This window comes from Pseudophryne corroboree, chromosome 2 (assembly GCF_028390025.1).
Source record: "Pseudophryne corroboree isolate aPseCor3 chromosome 2, aPseCor3.hap2, whole genome shotgun sequence".
In the NCBI taxonomy this organism is placed as follows: Eukaryota; Metazoa; Chordata; class Amphibia; order Anura; family Myobatrachidae; genus Pseudophryne; species Pseudophryne corroboree.
Window position 1 is genome coordinate 420204450 of NC_086445.1, and position 18214 is coordinate 420222663.

General features: G+C 44.9%; 1 protein-coding gene across 7 annotated transcripts in view; it reads left to right on the top strand.

The window, feature by feature from the left end:
* The window catches only part of MSL3 (MSL complex subunit 3), a 99031-nt gene that overhangs the window by 12204 nt on the left and 68613 nt on the right, over positions 1-18214 (top strand). For 3 of the 7 annotated variants that reach the window (XM_063953499.1, XM_063953497.1, XM_063953502.1), the window contains 2 exons: positions 5852-5947; positions 7281-7397. In XM_063953499.1, the coding sequence (XP_063809569.1) occupies positions 5852-5947; positions 7281-7397 (213 nt within the window). The remainder of the gene's footprint in view (positions 1-5851; positions 5948-7280; positions 7398-18214) is intronic. The other 4 variants (XM_063953500.1, XM_063953503.1, XM_063953501.1 and 1 more) reach the window with 2 other exon arrangements.

An 18214-nucleotide genomic window follows, 5' to 3' on the forward strand; every position in this document is an offset into this window, starting at 1 on the left:
TGCATCAGCGGATAACACTGTCACCGAGAACAAGGTTGTCTCTCCTGTGGTGGTTGCAGACTGCCCATCTGTTAGTGGGCCGCAGATTCGGCATACAGGACTGGGTCCTGGTGACTACGGATGCCAGCCTACGAGGTTGGGGAGCAGTCACAAAGGGAAGAAACTTCCAGGGCGTGTGGTCAAACCTGGAGACGTCTCTTCACATAAATATACTGGAGCTAAGAGCGATCTACAATGCTCTAAGCCTGGCAAAATCGCTGCTTCAGGGTCAGCCGGTGTTGATCCAGTCCGACAACATCACGGCAGTCGCCCACGTAAACCGACAAGGCGGCACCAGAAGCAGGAGTGCAATGGCAGAAGCTGCAAGGATTCTGCGCTGGGCGGAGAATCATGTCGTAGCACTGTCAGCAGTGTTCATCCCGGGAGTGGACAACTGGGAAGCAGATTTCCTCAGCAGACACGACCTTCACCCGGGAGAGTGGGGACTTCATCCAGAAGTTTTCCACATGATTGTGAACCGTTGGGAAAAACCAAAGGTGGACATGATGGCGTCTCGCCTCAACAAAAAATTGGACAGGTATTGCGCCAGGTCAAGAGACCCTCAGGCAATAGCTGTGGACGCTCTGGTAACACCGTGGGTGTACCAGTCAGTGTATGTGTTCCCTCCTCTGCCTCTCATACCAAAGGTACTGAGAATTATACGGAAAAGAGGAGTAAGAACAATACTGGTAGCTCCGGACTGGCCAAGAAGAACTTGGTATCCGGAACTTCAAGAGATGCTCACGGAGGATCCGTGGCCTCTACCTCTAAGAAGGGATCTGCTTCAGCAGGGACCTTGTATGTTCCAAGACTTACCGCGGCTGCGTTTGACGGCATGGCGGTTGAACGCCGGATTCTAAAAGAGAAGGGCATTCCTGAGGAAGTTATTCCTACTTTAATTAAAGCCAGGAAAGAAGTGACCGCACAACATTATCACCGCATTTGGAGAAAATATGTTGCGTGGTGTGAGGCCAAGAAGGCTCCAACGGAAGAATTTCAATTGGGTCGATTCTTACATTTCCTGCAAGCAGGATTGTCTATGGGCCTCAAATTGGGGTCCATTAAAGTTCAAATTTCGGCCTTATCAATTTTCTTCCAGAAGGAATTGGCGTCAGTGCCTGAAGTACAAACTTTTGTCAAAGGTGTACTACATATACAACCCCCAATAGTGCCTCCAGTGGCACCGTGGGATTTGAACGTGGTTCTAAATTTTCTCAAATCTCATTGGTTTGAGCCTTTAAAATCGGTAGATTTAAAATACCTTACATGGAAGGTAACCATGCTGTTGGCCCTGGCTTCAGCCAGGAGAGTTTCGGAGTTGGCAGCTTTGTCATACAAAAGCCCATATCTGATATTCCATTCGGACAGGGCAGAATTGAGGACACGTCCTCAATTTCTCCCTAAAGTGGTTTCGGCATTTCACTTGAACCAGCCTATTGTGGTGCCTGCGGCTACTAGCGACTTGGAGGACTCCAAGTTACTGGACGTTGTCAGAGCATTAAAAATATATATTTCAAGGACAGCTGGAGTCAGAAAATCTGACTCGTTGTTTACATTGTATGCACCCAACAAGTTGGGTGCTCCTGCGTCTAAACAGACGATTGCACGTTGGATATGTAGTACAATCCAACTTGCACATTCTGTGGCAGGCCTGCCACAGCCTAAATCTGTAAAGGCCCATTCCACAAGGAAAGTGGGCTCATCCTGGGCGGCTGCCCGAGGAGTCTCGGCATTACAACTTTGCCGAGCAGCTACGTGGTCAGGGGAGAACACGTTTGTAAAATTTTACAAATTTGATACTCTGGCTAAAGAGGACCTGGAGTTCTCTCATTCGGTGCTGCAGAGTCATCCGCACTCTCCCGCCCGTTTGGGAGCTTTGGTATAATCCCCATGGTCCTGACGGAGTCCCAGCATCCACTAGGACGTTAGAGAAAATAAGAATTTACTTACCGATAATTCTATTTCTCATAGTCCGTAGTGGATGCTGGGCGCCCATCCCAAGTGCGGATTGTCTGCAATGCTTGTACATAGTTATTGTTACAAAAATCGGGTTATTACTGTTGTTGTGAGCCATCTGTTCAGAGGCTACTTCGTTTGTGTTATCATACTGTTAACTGGGTTCAGATCACAAGTTGTACGGTGTGATTGGTGTGGCTGGTATGAGTCTTACCCGGGATTCAAGATCCTTCCTTATTGTGTACGCTCGTCCGGGCACAGTACCTAACTGAGGCTTGGAGGAGGGTCATAGGGGGAGGAGCCAGTACGCACCATGTGACCTAAAAGCTTTTTTAGATGTGCCCTGTCTCCTGCGGAGCCCGCTATTCCCCATGGTCCTGACGGAGTCCCAGCATCCACTACGGACTATGAGAAATAGAATTATCGGTAAGTAAATTCTTATTTTTAAGTTAAAAATGTTTGTATTTGGTTCAGAACCCCTGGGACACCCCTCTAGATGATTAATTTGTCACTTACAGGTTTTTAATTATTTTTAATTGCCCAATAATTGTCATTTTTGGGGTGTAAAAGTGCAAAATTATAGAAATTGGTGTACAAGGTATGGAACAGATATATTGAGGTGCTTTGAGTGGGACAAGTTTTTATAGGTGGGAGTAATTGGTCTGTTTTCACTTTTTCTAAAGCCCCCTTAAATGACCTAAATATATACTTGTACCCATTTTTTATGTACCCCAAATTTAATTCTAGCACTTATTGTGCTGAAGAAAAAATAGTTATCAAAAAATGCATATAACAGCCCAGTGATCGCGCTGAGCTGAAAAAATAAGTGGGTCCCAGGGACCTATCACTTTTAAAAATTGGGGCCCTACCTGTCCTTTTTTGGGTCCCATCGGAACAAAGGTTCTTATTAATGATTCAAATATGAAAACACAGAACCTAATTTGGACACTACAAAAGTGTTGCAAGGGGTAGGAGGGGGTGACAATGCTGCTGGGCTGTGTAGCATACAGGACACTGCACCAGAGCTGTAACTAGACATTTTTGGTGCCCTTTGGCAGAAAGTGAATTGGTGCTCCCCCTCCCATATTGCAAAGTATGGACAGTGCGCGCCAAAGGCGCGCATAAAAAAATGTAGGGGTCTGGCTTTGTGGGGAAGGGGCTTAGCCACATAATAGTACTAATTCACATTACACCACAGAGTAGCGCCGCTTATACGCTATGCGCCAGTTAGAGCACGTTATACGCTATGCGCCGGGCAGGAGCACCTATACACTTTGCGCTAGACAGAACCACCTATACACTTTGCGCCAGGCAGAGTAGTATATAATGGCCACTGTGGGTATGTGGGTGTGCATGTGATGGTCACTGTGTGGGGGGTGTATGTTGCCCACTGTGGGAGTATTTGGTGTGAGTATAATGGACACTGAGGAGGTATGGGCAGAGTGTATGATGGGCACTGCTCCATCCCCTATATTTGCGTTATTAGCTGCCAACAGTATCCTCCCTCCCACACACATACGCTCCCTGTGTTAGTTGATTACAAGTATAATTTACTTAATCCCCCAGGGAGTGCAGCCGTGTGCAGCCAGAGAGACAGTCTTCTTCAATGATCGCGCTGCGCTGGCTAGCGTGCAACCACTGTCACAACACAGACGCCCTGACGCCTGCTGGCAGCTGCTTCTTATTGTAGTTTGGAGCAGCACGGCGAGCACGCTGGCGGGCAGGGAGGAGGGACGTCTCAGCCTCACTTGAATGGGGAGAAGCTGCCGGCAGCGTGATTGGACGGGGAGAAGCTAGAGAGACACTGAAGAACGGTATTGGCAGAGACGCACTGGTCAGTTAGAGACAGCGCATCCCCCGGGCCCTGCTCATTTAAAAAAAACAAAAAAAACCCCCCACTCTGCTTGTAGCGCTAAAAAACGCGCTATAGCATTTATTTTGCGATCACTGCAGCCATTTGACCCAATTTAATTACCAGCAATAGTTTTATAGTAACCCAGGCATGGCCAACCTGTGGTTCACCAGCTGTTGTGAAACTACAAGTCCCAGCATGCCCTGACATAGTTTTCTATTAGGGGATGCTAAATCTGGCATTGCATGCTGGGATATGCAGTTTCACAACTGAAAAGCCACAGGTTGGCCAAGTCTGTTATAATCAATATTAAACCTCTATACTGTTATCCGATGTTTAGCCTTTTTGGGCGGTACAGGCAAATTTACCCATTTTTCGCTTTTCAGTGCCAGCAACAATTTTGCAATCGAATAGACGAATCACGGGACCACGCATAGCCCCGAAAAGCCAGTTTTTGCGGTAAAAACCCACAAAAACGGCAATTGCAGTAAATTACTGCGATTTGCGCTGTTTGAATTCAGCCCATAGAGTGCAATGGTGGGGTTAAGGTCCGTGCAGGTGAGTAAGAGGGCTCTTTCTGTGGTGGGTCGAGAGCCAAGGGGGCAGCAGAGTTCAGAATATATTGAATTGATGCAAGGCAGAAATTCAGAAGACTTGGGAGGAGTAGGTTACCGTAATGTAGGTGAGATATGAAGTGGGGGAGGTGGTTGTGAATGAGAGATGTAATGGCTTCCAGGGTGTGAGAGACCATAATCTTGGAAAAATTACATGTGGATGGAAGCAGCAGGATTGACAGAGACTGAATGTGGGAGGGCATAATTGAGAATGACACCGAGGCAGTGGATTCGAGAGACAGAGGTTAGGGAGATCTGTAGGGCTAAGACTAGGATTCCTGTTTTAGGACTAAAGCCAGTAACAGCAATTATTTTGCGGGTGTGAGTCATCGCAGCAATGGCCCCACTTCACGGCAAACCAAACTTGCACAAAAGTTCTCGCTGCCCCATAGGGCTTCCAGAAATTTTCTGTGAGTTTGGGCAATAACCAGCTCGTGAAGGGTGTGAGATCGGGTGCCGTTGCCAGCATTGAAATGCAACAGCACATTGCATCCTTCACGGCTAATTGGATTCAGCCCTCAGTCTGTTTAGTTTAAAGAAATGTATAGAGATGGCCATCAGATAGCAAGTTACGCAGGAAAGGACAGAAGTGGAAAGGTCGGGAAGAAAGGCAGTATTAGAGGCTAAAGGAGCTTAAGCTCACTAAGGGCAGAACTGTGGAAGGGGCAAAAGAAAAGGAGGCCAAGGACAGAACCCAGGAGGGGGGGCGGTGAATGTACGGCTGGGTACAAACCTAATGATTTATCTGTTCAGTATGTCTGGTGGGAACAAAAATCTGTTAATATATGGAAGCAAATCACAATCAACAATTTGCTCCCAAACACTGGAAAACAGGCAATGGTCATTCAGACAAATCTGTTGAATCCGCTTGTTTTAACAAATGTATCCGAACAATTGTTTTGGTCTGTTTCCCTGCATTCGGGAGCAAATGGTTGATTGTAATTTTGCTCCCCTACATTACCAGCTTTTTGTTACCGCCAGACAGATAAATCTTTAGGTGTGGAGACAGCAGTGCTCTAAATTTGTTTTTAGTCTGTATGTAAATGTCTTGCCGATCTATAAATTTGGGATTTCCATTGATGTGTGATGTATTTAGTTAAATAGTTGTTAACTTTCCAGAAAAATATATGCTCTACAGGAATTAATCCTAAATTCAGTAAAGATGCTTATGGTTTTTAATTGTTGTTTTTCATCTTAGATACCAATATTTGCAGATTATCTTGTTTTTTTTGGTGTTTGAATAATATGAATTGGGTAAAACAAAAAATTTTGTGTTTTAGATGCTACCAAAAAAGTATGAGATTAGCCTTACATTTATATGCAGCACTGCTATTTTGCTTTACGTAATTTTTTTTTTTTAATTTTTATTTCTTTCTTCTGTGTATTTTAGTTGGGATAGATGGGCTGCAGAAGACCATGTTCTTCGTGACACTGATGAAAATCGGAGATTACAAAGAAAGTTGGCAAGAAAAGCCGTGGCTCGCATGTAAGGAGGTTCTTTAGGTAGACTCCTACATTCACATACCCAGGACAAATGTTCCTGTTTCAGATTTCTACTGATTTAGCTTTGGAGCAAGTGAGATTTACCTATTGCTTCTTACAGGATGAATTAAAAAATAAAAATAAAATAAAACACAAAAAAGGGAATGCAGGTGCACTATGCAATCATTACTACACTAGGCACCCCCAAATCTGCTCTCTAGATGTGAACCCCTGGAATGTTAGGGACTTACCCAATAAAGAGGTGACATTGGTGGGCAAGCCCATATCTTTGGCCAAATTTATGCTAACCACCTCTTATATGATATTTAATTGTAATATTTAAATTTTGATTAGTAATGAGGTCATAGTGCATCTGCATCCCCTTTTTTTCTGTGTGAAGTACTGTAAATCACAGAAAGGTAGCACCTCTCATTACAAGCAACTAGGGTGTACAGTCTAGAGCCCCTCCCTCCCATATATTCCATAGGATGGATATCATGTTTTCACAGACACACGCAAAAAGTTTATATTTGTAAATCTGATGCTCCATAACGATACAAGTCATATAAAATGGGTATTCAGGCTTTTCAGAAAAGTACTTCTCTGCTACAAAGACTCCAACATACTATGTTGCAACTTTTCGTGGCTTAGTTATTTAAAAAAAAAAACACCTACAACTGCCCATTTTCTATTATTATGTATACTATAGTTGTTGATGATTTATCTTAGGTGGAGGACTCTTAACCATACCAATAGCTTTTTATATAACTGTCAGTGTATTTCCCTTGTCACCTGTTTGTAATCGTGTACACCATCTGGTTACAAATGCACCATTGGCTTAATTTCTTTTTCTTACATTATATTAAAAAAATAAATAATATATAAATTTGATAGGGTGTCAGCTGACCTGTGTCTGGCACTGAAATACATGGCTGTATTTAAGCTGCGGCTTTCAAACACTATTGGTTTTGCATTTAATATTATTGCCCATTTTAAATCCCATGGCCAGAACGGCTGCTTAGTAAATATACCCCTTAATGTGTGAGCACTAAAATGATTTATGCATGTTAAACAAGGCATAAATCCTTTGCCCACAGATACATAAGTTTCTGATGGGATTGCTCAGCCTTCATTAACCTTTTTAAAGGGTTTCACAGTCTTGTATTAATGTTTTTCTATGAACTTCCCATATTGGTGTTTTTCTATGAAGTTCCCATATTGGTGGCATATGCAAATTAGTATGCTTTCGTTACCTATTCACAGCTTCCGTTGCTGTAGTGTGTTAGCTGGTAAAAAGTAGTTGACTCCACTCCCATGTTCTTTTACATGTATTGAAGCAAAGATGGCAGGAAAGCACTGTTGGAACGTACTGAGTCTGTGAGCAGCCCTAAGCAAGGGTACATGCGTCGTCTTTATATGTTGACATTGCGGTCAGGTCTGGAAGCTGCAAATAGGTAAGAAACAGGTAATGAAAGCATACTTTTTCTGCATGTATCTAAGGCATAACCAGCCAGGTTTTGCCATTAAAAAACAAAACACCTTTGCCGCTTTAAATCCTGCGGCTAAATTGCCAAAATGTTGGCACTTTCTGCAACTTGCAGCCCATCACATGTGGCCCGTAATCTCTACCTCCCTTTTTTTTGGTCCGGAAAGTTTGTAGAAAAGTCAAACTTCCAGGTTTTTGACTTTGAGTCTTTTGGGTAGAGCAGGGAAACGCTACAGTATGTGCTTAATATGTGACCTGGTCAGAGATTTTTCAAGGGAGATTAGTAACCTTTTTTTTTTTTTTTTTTTTACATTAATAGATTTAATATATATTTTGACCCATTTATGGCAACAGCATTATTTAACAAGTTATTTGACACTTTTCTGAAAATACCATTATAATTTTTGTCATTTGCCCAAATATTTTTACCTACAGATTGAAACCATATGACCGTAACATTGAAGTTAGTGTAGTTAATGTGGCAGTAGCAAGTAAAGACTGCATCTGAGGAAATAGATTGAGAAGGTTGCATAGTGAGCTGGGATGGTAGGTTGATTGTGTAGGTGAGCGATCAAAGGCTAGCCCTGCAGTAGTAAAGTGGTTATGAAATGCTTGTCATCTACTTAACTTTTCTTTTGTCGGACAAAAAAATTGTGTATGCTGCTGATGCCGCTGATGGTGAGCTGTACCTCAAAGGGCAACAGTTTAGCAATATGACAGACAAATGCCGATAAGGGCATTCAGTTTGAAAGACTGCAGCCAGATATAGAGACAGGATTAGTCAGCCTATAAGCAGGCACGTAGAGACCAGAGCCAACAAATGGTAATGTCTGCGGCACGACAATGATACTTTCTTAATGCTGCACTTGAATAAGGGTGCATGGTCTTAAGAGAGCTGGATATATTTGGACAAGAATGACATATGCGGATTCTAAGTATATGGCTATGTTAAAGGTCATCCAGAGAAAGGTCGTTAATATGACAAAGTGGCACAGAATTCCGCTTTTGCTGTAGGGAAATTTGCTGATGAAAGGTGTATCAAATCTTGAAAAGGCATCAATACTAGAGATGTGCACCGGAAATTTTTCGGGTTTTGGATTCGGTTCCGCGGCCGTGTTTTGGATTCGGACGCGTTTTGCCAAAACCTCCCAGAAATTTTTTTTGTCTGATTCGGGTGTGTTTTGAAAAAACCCTCAAAAACAGCTTAAATCATAAAATTTGGGGGTCATTTTGATCCCATAGTATTATTAACCTCAATTACCATAATTTACACATTTTCAGTCTATTCTGAACACCTCACAATATTATTTTTAGTCCTAAAATTTGCACAGAGGTCGCTGGATGGCTAAGCTAAGCGACACAAGTGGCCGACACAAACACCTGGCCCATCTAGGAGTGGCACTGCAGTGTCAGGCAGGATGGCACTTCAAAAAAATAGTCCCCAAACAGCACATGATGCAGAAAAAAAAAGGGGCGCAATGAGCTAGCTGTGTGACTAAGCTAAGCGACCCAAGTGGCCGACACAAACACCTGGCCCATCTAGGAGTGGCACTGCAGTTTTCTAGCGAGAGGATGAGTGCTTCCATCCTCATGTGAAGCTGAACCACTAGACATGAACATAGGCCAGGGCCTCAGCCGTTCCTTGCCACTCCGTGTCGTAAATGGGATATTGGCAAGTTTACGCTTCTCATCAGACTCTTTCAATTTTGATTTTTGGTTCATTTTACTGAACTTTTGTTTTTTGGATTTTACATGCTCTCTATGACATTGGGCATCGGCCTTGGCAGACGACGTTGATGGCATTTCATCGTCTCGGCCATGACTAGTGGCAGCAGCTTCAGCACGAGGTGGAAGTGGATCTTGATCTTTCCCTATTTTAACCTCCACATTTTTTTTCTCCATTTTTTACTGTGTGGAATTATATGCCAGTATCAATAGCAACGGCCTACTACTATATATACTGCGCACAACTGAAATGCACCACAGGTATGGATGGATAGTATACTTGACGACACAGAGGTAGGTAGAGCAGTGGCCTACCGTACCGTACTGCTATATATACTGGTGGTCACTGTCAGCAAACTGCAAAACTAAAATGCACCACAGGTATAGAATCTAGATGGATAGCATACTTGACGAAACAGAGGTAGGTAGAGCAGTGGCCTTCCGTACCGTACTGCTATATATACTGGTGGTCACTGTCGGCAAACTGCAAAACTAAAATGCACCACAGGTATAGAATCTAGATGGATAGCATACTTGACGACACAGAGGTAGGTAGAGCAGTGGCCTACCGTACCGTACTGCTATATATACTGGTGGTCACTGTCGGCAAAACTCTGCACTGTACTCCTCCTATATAATATACTGGTGGTCCCCAGTACCCACAATAAAGCAGTGTGAGCACAGATATATGCAGCACACGGAGCACAGATATGGAGCGTTTTTCAGGCAGAGAACGGATAAAACTGGTGGTCGCTGATCAGCAAAACTCTGCACTGTATTCCTCCTATATAAAATTCAGGTGCTCCCCAGTCCCCACAATTAAGCAATAAGCACAAACGGAGAGGACGCCAGCCACGTCCTCTCCCTAACATTTCCAATGCACGAGTGAAAATGGCGGCGACGCGCGGCTCCTTATATAGAATCCGAACCTCGCGATAATCCGACAGCGGGATGATGGCGTTCGCGCGCGCTCGGGTTAACCGAGCCATACGGGAGAATCCGAGTATGCCTCGGACCCGTGTAAAATGGGTGAATTTCGGTTTCCGAGGAACTGAACCCGCTCATCACTAATCAATACTGCTGGACAACCATTAGGAGCATTATACTTCAATGTGGGAAATTGCATTTCTTTCTTTGCACTTGTTGCAAGACATAGAAGCTGGAAAATAGAGCACTTGCATTTGAGGCCTGTTTTATGCAGATGGCGATCTAAAAGCATTTACATAGTAACATAGTATTTGAGGTTGAAAAAAGACAATTGTCCATCGAGTTCAACCTATTTGTGGTCTCCTATGCATGATGATTTGACTAAAATTTCTGACTGATGCTGTTGTCAGCCGTTGCATTTTATCCCTATTTATAGTAACTATAATGCATGACTATGCACCATACCCCTGGATATCCTTATCTAATCCATTCTTAAAGGTGTTGACAGATTCCGCCATTACAACTCCCTCGGGCAGGGAATTCCAAACACGTATTGTCCTTACCGTGAAAAAGCATTTACGCCGTATTGTGCGGAATCTCCTCTCCTCTAACCTGAGCGAGTGTCCACGAGTCCTCTGTGTTGATCTAACCAAAAACAGGTCCCGCGCAAGCTCTGTGTATTGTCCCCTTATATATTTGTAGATGTTGATCATATCCCCTTGGTCTCCGCTTTTCCAATGTAAACATGCCTAGTCTTTCAAGCCTTTCCTTGTATTCCATCGTCTCCATGCCCTTAATTAGTTTGGTCGCCCTCCTCTGTACCTTTTCAAGCTCCAGGATATCCTTTTTGTAGTACGGTGCCCAGAATTGTACACCGTATTCAAGGTGTGGCCTCACTAGTGATTTATATAACGGGAGTATAATACTCTCGTCCCTAGCATCAATACTCCGTTTTATGCATGCTAATATCTTATTAGCCTTCTTTGCTGCAGTCCTACTTTGGGTACTACTGCTTAGGTTGCTATCTATGAGGACACCTAAGTCCTTTTCCAGTACAGAATCCCCTAATTTTACCCCATTTAGTAGGTAGGTGTAATTTTTGTTCTTGTTACCACAGTGCATTACCTTACACTTGTCTGTGTTGAAGCGCATTCTCCATTTGGCTGCCCATGCTTCTAATTTAACTAAGTCGTTCTGAAGAGACTCGGCATCCTCTGTATTTAGAGCCTTACACAATTTGGTATCATCTGCAAAAATTGACACCATGCTCTCTAGACCTTCTGATAGGTCGTTAATGAAAATATTGAACAATAGCGGTCCTAATACTGAGCCTTGCGGCACACCACTTAGCACTTCAGTCCAAGTTGAAAAAGATCCATTAACCACAACGCGCTGCTCCCTATTATCTAACCAGTTTTTGTCCCAAGTGCATATTGTGCTTCCTAGCCCTGATTCTTGTAGCTTGTAGATAAGTCTCATGTGTGATACAGTATCGAACGCTTTGGAAAGTCTAAAAAGATTACATCCACGTCTTTACCCTGATCTAGGTTTGCGCTTACTGTTTCATAAAAGCCAAGTAAGTTGGTTTGACAGGATCTGTCCTTCATAAACCCATGTTGATTCCTTTTAATGACCTTATTGACTTCAAGGAACTTCTGAATACTATCTCTTAGAATACCTTCCAATACTTTCCCCACTATAGATGTAAGACTAACTGGTCTATAATTACCTGGTTCAGCTTTACTTCCCTTTTTGAATATAGGCACTACTTCCGCTATACGCCAGTCTTTGGGAACCATACCTGATATAACTGAATCCTTAAAGATCAAAGATAGCGGTTTTGCCAGTTCAGAGTGAAGCTCCATTAGAACCCTTGGGTGAATACCATCGGGCCCTGGTGATTTATTAATCTTTAAATGTTTTAATCGGTCACAGACTACTTCCTCGCTTAAATAAGTACCTATCAGTGGGATATTCTCATTATTGAGATTGTGTGTCAGTCCCTGAATTGGGTCCTCTCTAGTGAATACTGTTGAAAAAAACTCATTTAGTGTGTCCGCTATGTCATTATCATTTTTGCTTAAGACTCCCAACTTGTCTTTTAAAGGGCCTATACTCTCCTTCTTTAATCTCTTGCTATTAATGTATTTAAAGAATTTTTTGGGATTCGCTTTGCTTTCCTTTGCTACTAGTTTTTCAGTTTCTACTTTAGCCGCTCTTATTTCCTTTTTGCAATTTTTGTTACATTCCTTATAGTGCTGAAATGACTCTGCTTCCCCGTCAGATTTGTATTTTTTAAATGCTCGCCTTTTCTTGCCCATAAGTTCCTTAATCTTTTTGTTAAGCCACATCGGTTTATGATTTTTATTCCTTTTTTTGCTACTCATAGGAATAAATTTGAGTGTATTTTTAGCTAGCAGGAATTTTAGTACCTCCCATTTCTCCGTAGTATTTTTTTCCTAAAAACAAACCTTCCCATTCAATATCCCTGAAAAATACCGTCATCTTTTCAAAATTTGCTTTGCTAAAGTTTAGAGTCCTAGTTGAGCCAGTATAGGGCTGTTTATGGAAACTGATATTGAATGTGACCATATTGTGGTCGCTGTTTCCTATGGGTTCCCCTACTATAATACCTGATACCAAATCCCCATTGTTTGTTAATACCAGGTCTAAGATTGCATTGTACCTGGTTGGTTCCTCAATTAGTTGGACTAAGTAGTTATCATTAAGTGTGTTTTAAAACATATTTCCCCTAGCAGTATCACATGAATCGTTTTTCCAGTTTATCTCTGGATAGTTAAAATCTCCCATCACTACTATATCTCCTACTCCTGCTGCTCTTTCAATTTGCTTTAGTAACAATTCCTCATCAGATGCGTTGATACCAGGCGGCCTATAGCATACACCCAATACTAACTTTTTTTATTCCTTTTTCCCCGCATGCAATTTCTACCCATAATGTCTCGACAGTGTCTACAGTCCCCTCCTGAATATTTTCCCGTATATCGGGTATTAAAAACGGCTTTACGTAAAGACACACCCCTCCACCCTTTTTATTTAGTCTGTCTCTCCTAAACAGTGTATAGCCCTCCAGATTGACTGTCCAATCATGAGATTCATCCCACCAAGTTTCAGTAATGCCTATAATATCATACTGTTTGCTTGCTGCAAGTATTTCTAGTTCACCCTTTTTACCAGTAATGCTTCTGGCGTTTACATACATACAACTAAGATAAGTATTTTCCCTTGCGTTAGGGACATCTTTCACCTTATGTAGCAATGATGACCTGTAATCGTCATTGGTTAGTGCTTTGGTAAAATCCCTTTTAGTACCCATGTTAGTAACCTTACCGCCTGCTCTTACCCTCCCCCCAACTTCTCCCCCATTTCGTTTACTACCGCCATCCCCACTATTCTCACTGCATGACCTGACAAGTTGAAAAACAAATTTGCTCTTCCCTCAGTATTTCTTCCTTTGTCATTTTCAATTGTGCTAAATGTTCCCTCCAATATATTAATTTCTCTAACGTCCTTGAGGATGCTGGGACTCCGTAAGGACCATGGGGATAGACGGGCTCCGCAGGAGATAGGGCACTTTAAGAAAGCTTTGGACTCTGGGTGTGCACTGGCTCCTCCCTCTATGCCCCTCCTCCAGACCTCAGTTTTACACTGTGCCCAGAGCAAGATGGGTGCACTGTAGAGAGCTATCCAGAGTTCTCTGCCTAGTAGCATTTTTGTTTGGATTTTTTTTCTCGACCTTTTTACTACTTTTTCACAGGGAGCACTGCTGGCAACAGGCTCCCTGCATCGAGGGACTGAGGAGAGAGGAGCAGACCTTCTTGTCAAAGATAGGCTCTGCTTCCTCGGCTACTGGACACCATTAGCTCCAGAGGGGGTGAACGCAGGTTCTTACTGGGCGTCCACCCCCGGAGCCGCGCCGCCGTTCTCCTCACAGAGCTAGACGTACAGAAGTCAGAAGTCGTCTGGCGGCAGAAGCCTTCAGCTTCATTGAGGTAACGCACAGCACTGCAGCTGTGCGTCATTGCTCCCATACACCTCACATACTCCGGTCACTGTAAGGGCGCAGGGGGGGGCGCCCTGGGCAGCAATATAAACCTCTGCATGGCAAAAAGACTATATGCATGTACAGGTGGGCTCTGTACATGTATATAAAAGAGCCCCCGCCATATTTTGTATAGTTTGAGCGGGACAGAAGCCCGCCACCGAGGGGGCGGGGCTTCTCCCTCAGCACTCACCAGCGCCATTTTCTCTCCACCGCACTGCTGAGAGGAAGCTCCCCGGACTCTCCCCTGCTTACACACGGTGAAAGGGTGCTTAAAAGAGAGGGGGGGGGGTGCACATAATTGGCGGTTTTCATATTATACAGCACTGCTGGGGAAAAACATTTTGTGTTGGTCTCCAGGGTTATTGCGCTGGGGTGTGTGCTGGCATACTCGCTCTCTGTCTCTCCAAAGGGCCTTGACAGGGATACTGTCTTCAGGAAAGGGGTTCCCTGTGTGTGTGAAGTGTGTCTGTACGCGTGTGTCGACATGTTTGACGAGGAAGGCTCGCTTAATGTGGAGGGCGAGTGCTTGAATGTCAGGTCGCCGACACCGGAATGGGTGGATATGCTGAATGTCTTGAATGCAAATGTCAATCTATTGCATAAAAGATTAGACAAGGCAGAAGCTAGGGATCAGTCAGGTAGCCAGTCCATGCCTGTCCCTGGGGCGCCAGGTCCTTCGGGGTCTCAGAAGCGCACCATATCCCAGATCGATGACACCGATACCGACACAGATACTGACTCTAGTGTCGACTATGAAGATGCAAAATTACAGCCGAAGGTGGCTAAGGGTATACGGTACATGATTATTGCCATTAAAGAGGTTTTGCATATTACTGAGGAACCCCCTGTCCCTGACACAAGGGTACACATGTATAAAGGGAAAAAGCCTGAAGTCACTTTTCCATCCTCATTTGAATTAAGTGACTTGTGCGAAAAGGCTTGGGAATCTCCGGATAGGAGACCACAAGTTCCCAAAAGGATTCTCATGGCGTATCCTTTTCCACAAACTGATAGGATACGCTGGGAATCTTCGCCAAAAGTTGACAAGGCGCCGACACGTTTGTCCAAAAAGGTGGCACTGCCTTCTCAGGATACGGCTTCCCTCAAGAAACCTGCTGATCGCAGGCAGGAAATTACCTTAAAGCACATTTACATTCATTCCGGTACTATTGCTCGACCGGCTATGGCGTCGGCCTGGGTTTGTAGTGCGGTTGTGGCATGGGCAGATTCCTTATCTACGGAAATTGACACCTTCGATAGGGACGCCATTCAAATGACCATAAAGCATATCAGAGATGCTGCCTTGTATATGAGGGATGCTCAGAGAGACATTTGTTTATTAAGCTCCAGAATAAATGCTATGTCTATTTCTGCTAGGCGGCTCTTGTGGACCCGACAGTGGACGGGAGATGCCGATTCAAAGCAGCATATGGAGTCCTTGCCTTACAAAGGGGTGGAGTTGTTTGGAGACGGCCTCTCGGATCTTGTCGCTACGGCTGGTAAGTCAAATTTCTTACCTTATGTCCCCCCGCAGCATACAAAAAAGGCACCTCATTATCAAATGCAGTCCTTTCGTTCCAATAAAAACAAGAAGGTACGTGGATCATCCTTTGTTGCCAGAGGGAAAGGCAGGGAAAAAAGCTGCACACAGCTAGTTCCCAAGAGCAGAAGTCCTCCCCTGCGTCTGCAAAGTCCACCGCATGATGCTGGGGCTTTCCGAGGGGAGGCAGATCTGGTGGGGGCTCGTCTTCGGTTTTTCAGCCACGTCTGAGTTCAATCGCAGGTGGATCCCTGGGCATTAGAGAGTGTTTCTCAGGGATACAGGCTGGAATTCGAAGACTTGCCTCCTCACCGATTTTTCAAATCTTCTCTGCCGGCTTCCCCGTCAGAGAGGGAGTTAGTGTTGGCAGCAATCCAAAAATTGTATATTCAACAGGTGATTGTCACAGTTCCTCATCTCCAGCAAGGAGAGGGATATTACTCAACCCTGTTTGTGGTCCTGAAACCGGACGGTTCGGTCAGACCCATTTTAAACCTGAAATCTCTGAACCTGTACTTGAAGAGGTTCAAGTTCAAAATGGAATCACTCAGGGCGGTCATCGCCAGCCTGGAGGGGGGGGATTGGATGGTGTCCCTGGACATAAAGGATGCTTACCTTCATGTATCGATATCCCCCCCCCCCCCCCCCCCCCCCGCATCAGGCGTTCCTGAGATTTGCAGTGCAGGACTGTCACTACCAATTTCAGACGTTGTCGTTTGGCCCCGAGAATTTTCACCAAGGTAATGGCGGAAATGATGGTGCTTCTGCGCAGGCAGGGGGTCACAATTATCCCATACTTGAACGATCTCCTCATAAAGGCGAGATCTCGGGAGAGGTTGCTGGACAGCGTGTCTCTGTCCATGAAGACGTTGCAGATACACGGCTGGATTCTCAATATACCGAAGTCCCAGCTAGTCCCTACAACGCGTCTGACCTTTTTGGGGCTGATTCTAGACACAGACCAGAAAAAGGTTTTTCTTCCGATCGAAAAGGTTCAGGAACTCATAGCCATGGTCAGGAACCTATTAAAACCAAAAAAGGTTTCAGTGCATCATTGCACGCGGGTCCTGGGGAAGATGGTGGCTTCCTACGGACTTTTCAATGAGACCTCTTGGACAAGTGGTCCGGGTCCCATTTACAAATGCATCAAAGGGTCACCCTGTCTCCCAGGACCAGGGTATCTCTCCTGTGGTGGCTGAACAGTGCTCACCTACTAGAAGGTCGCAGGTTCGGCATTCAGGACTGGGTCCTGGTGACCACGGACGCAAGCCTCCGAGGCTGGGGAGCAGTGACACTGGGAAGAAATTTCCAAGGTCTCTGGTCAAGCCTAGAGTCTTGTCTCCACATCAACGTCCTGGAGTTGAGGGCCATATACAACGCCCTGCGTCAAGCGGAGGAATTGCTTCGGAGAAAACCGGTTCTGATTCAGTCAGACAATGTCACGGCAGTGGCTCATATAAACCGCCAAGGCGGAACAAGGAGCAGAATGGCCATGGCAGAAGCGACCAGGATTCTACGCTGGGCGGAAGGCCATGTGAGTGCGCTGCCAGTGGTGTTCATCCCGGGGGTGGACAACTGGGAGGCGGACTTCCTCAGCAGGCATGACCTGCATCCGGGAGAGTGGGGACTTCATCAAGAAGTTTTCGCACAGATCACGGATCGTTGGGGATTGCCTCAAATCGACATGATGGCATCCCGTCTCAACAAAAAGCTAAAGCGGTATTGCGCCAGGTCAAGGGACCCTCAGGCGGTAGCGGTAGACGCTCTGGTGACACCTTGGGTGTTCAGATCGGTCTATGTGTTTCCTCCTCTTCCTCTCATACCCAAGGTGTTGAGAATAATACGAAGAAGCAGGGTCAGAACAATACTCATTGTTCCGGATTGGCCACGGAGGACTTGGTATCCGGAGCTGCAAGAGTTGCTCGCAGGGGATCCGTGGCCTCTTCCTCTAAGGCAGGACCTGCTGCGGCAGGGGCCCTGTCTGTTCCAAGACTTACCGCGGCTGCGTTTGACGGCATGGCGGTTGAATGCCGGATCCTAGCAGAAAAAGGGATTCCGGAGGAAGTCATTCCTACCCTGATCAAGGCTAGGAAAGACGTGACGTTAAAACATTATCACCGTATATGGCGGAAATATGTTTCTTGGTGTGAGGCCAGAGCTGCTCCTACGGAGGAGTTCCATTTGGGCCGTCTACTTCACTTCCTTCAAACAGGAGTGACTTTGGGCCTAAAATTAGGGTCCATAAAGGTCCAGATTTCGGCCTTATCCATTTTCTTTCAAAGAGAATTGGCCTCTATTCCTGAAGTACAGACCTTTGTGAAGAGAGTGCTGCATATTCAGCCTCCTTTTGTGCCTCCGGTGGCGCCTTGGGATCTTAACGTGGTGTTACGTTTCCTCAAGTCACCTTGGTTTGAACCACTCAAAACTGTGGAGTTGAAATACCTCACGTGGAAAGTGGTCATGTTGTTGGCGTTAGCTTCGGCAAGACGTGTTTCCGAATTGGCGGCCTTATCACATAAAAGCCCAT